This window comes from Monoraphidium neglectum (genome assembly GCF_000611645.1).
Source record: "Monoraphidium neglectum strain SAG 48.87 unplaced genomic scaffold scaffold04628, whole genome shotgun sequence".
In the NCBI taxonomy this organism is placed as follows: Eukaryota; Viridiplantae; Chlorophyta; class Chlorophyceae; order Sphaeropleales; family Selenastraceae; genus Monoraphidium; species Monoraphidium neglectum.
This window is the reverse complement of record NW_014009001.1, coordinates 1-1309: the sequence shown is the minus strand read 5'-3', so window position 1 is coordinate 1309 and position 1309 is coordinate 1. Positions and strand designations below refer to the sequence as shown.

The following is a 1309-nucleotide window of genomic DNA, read 5'->3' as shown; positions in this document are numbered from 1 at the left end:
ACACACACACACACACACACACACACACGCACGCACGCACTGCAGTCCGTTATTGAGAAGAGCGTGGTGCTGGGCCTGGCCACCAACAGCGGCGCCGGCTCCAGCCCCGCGCTGGCAGACCTGGTGACGCAGTACGCCTCCATACTCAGCACGCAGGGACGCATGGGCGCCGCACTCAGGTGCGCCGCTGGGCCCCCGCGCGCCCGGGCGCACGCCCACTGCAAAAGGGGCAGAGGGGCGGGCTGCCTGGCGTGTCTGCGTGCTTTGCACCAGGAGATCCAGCCCGCACACCTCCGCAAACCCTTGGTGTTTCTGGAGTCGCCGCCAGCCCATGGTCAAAGAATGTTTGACTTGACGCCAACCGGCCGTTCACCTGCCGCGTACATCACTCAACCCCGGCAGGTACCTGGGTATGGTGCCCGGGGAGGCCTCCACCAGCGTGGCGGTGCTGCGGGACCGCATCTACCGCAGCGGCGCCCCCGGCGCCGCCGACGCGCCCGCGCCGCCGTTCCCCTTCCAACTGGAGGATCTCCGCCCCAGCGCGCAGCCACAGACGCCGGCCGCCGGCGCGGGCGCGGGCGCCGCGTTTGGGTCGGCGGGGTCGGGCGCGTACGGCGCGGCCGCCGGCGGGCAGCAGCAGCAGCAGCAGTACGGCGCGCAGGCGGCGCGCGCGGCGCAGCCGCCGGCGGCGGCGGGCGGGTACGGGGCGGCCGCGGGATATGGTGGCGCGTACGGCGCCGCGGCCGCAGGGGGCTACGGGCAGCAGCAGCAGCAGCCGCAGCAGCAGCAGCAGAGCGCCTATGGAGCGAGCGCCTACGGCCAGCAAACAGCCGCGAGCGCCTACGGGCAGCAGCCGGCCGCCAGCGCCTACGGCCAGCCGGCCGCGGCCGGCGCGTACGGGCAGCAGCAGGCGGCCACCGCTTACGGGCAGCCCGGGACGCCCGGCGGCGGTGCGTATGGGCAGCCTGCAGGCGGCTACGGCGGGGGCGGCTACGGGGCCGCCGGTGGGTATGGCGCGGGGGTGGCGGCGCCGCAGGAAGCTGTTTACCAGCCAAAACGGGCGCCGTCTGCCGCGCCTCCGGCGGGGCCTTCGCAACAGCTGCCCTCTACGCCGAGCTACGGCGCCGCCGCGCAGGCACAGCAGCACCAGCAGCAGCAGCAGCAGCAGCAGCAGTTTGCGCCCGCGGCGAGCGCCTACGGCCAGCCCGCGGCCGCGGCGGCTGCGCCGCCGGCGCAGCCCTACGGTGCGCCGGCCGCGGCGCCGGCGCCGTACGTGCCTCAGCAGCCGGCCGCGCCCGCGGCGCAGCAG

At 75.4% G+C, this 1309-nt stretch overlaps 1 protein-coding gene across 1 annotated transcript in view; it reads left to right on the top strand.

Annotated features, from left to right (window-relative positions):
• The window catches only part of MNEG_14615 (Protein transport protein Sec31B), a gene marked incomplete at both ends in the record, with an annotated part of 3230 nt that extends 2880 nt beyond the window's left edge, over window positions 1–350 (top strand). Inside the window, 2 exons of the mRNA XM_014036913.1 lie at window positions 46–179; window positions 329–350. Of these exons, the coding sequence (XP_013892367.1) occupies window positions 46–179; window positions 329–350 (156 nt within the window). The remainder of the gene's footprint in view (window positions 1–45; window positions 180–328) is intronic.
• Between the last annotated feature and the right edge of the window lie 959 nt (window positions 351–1309).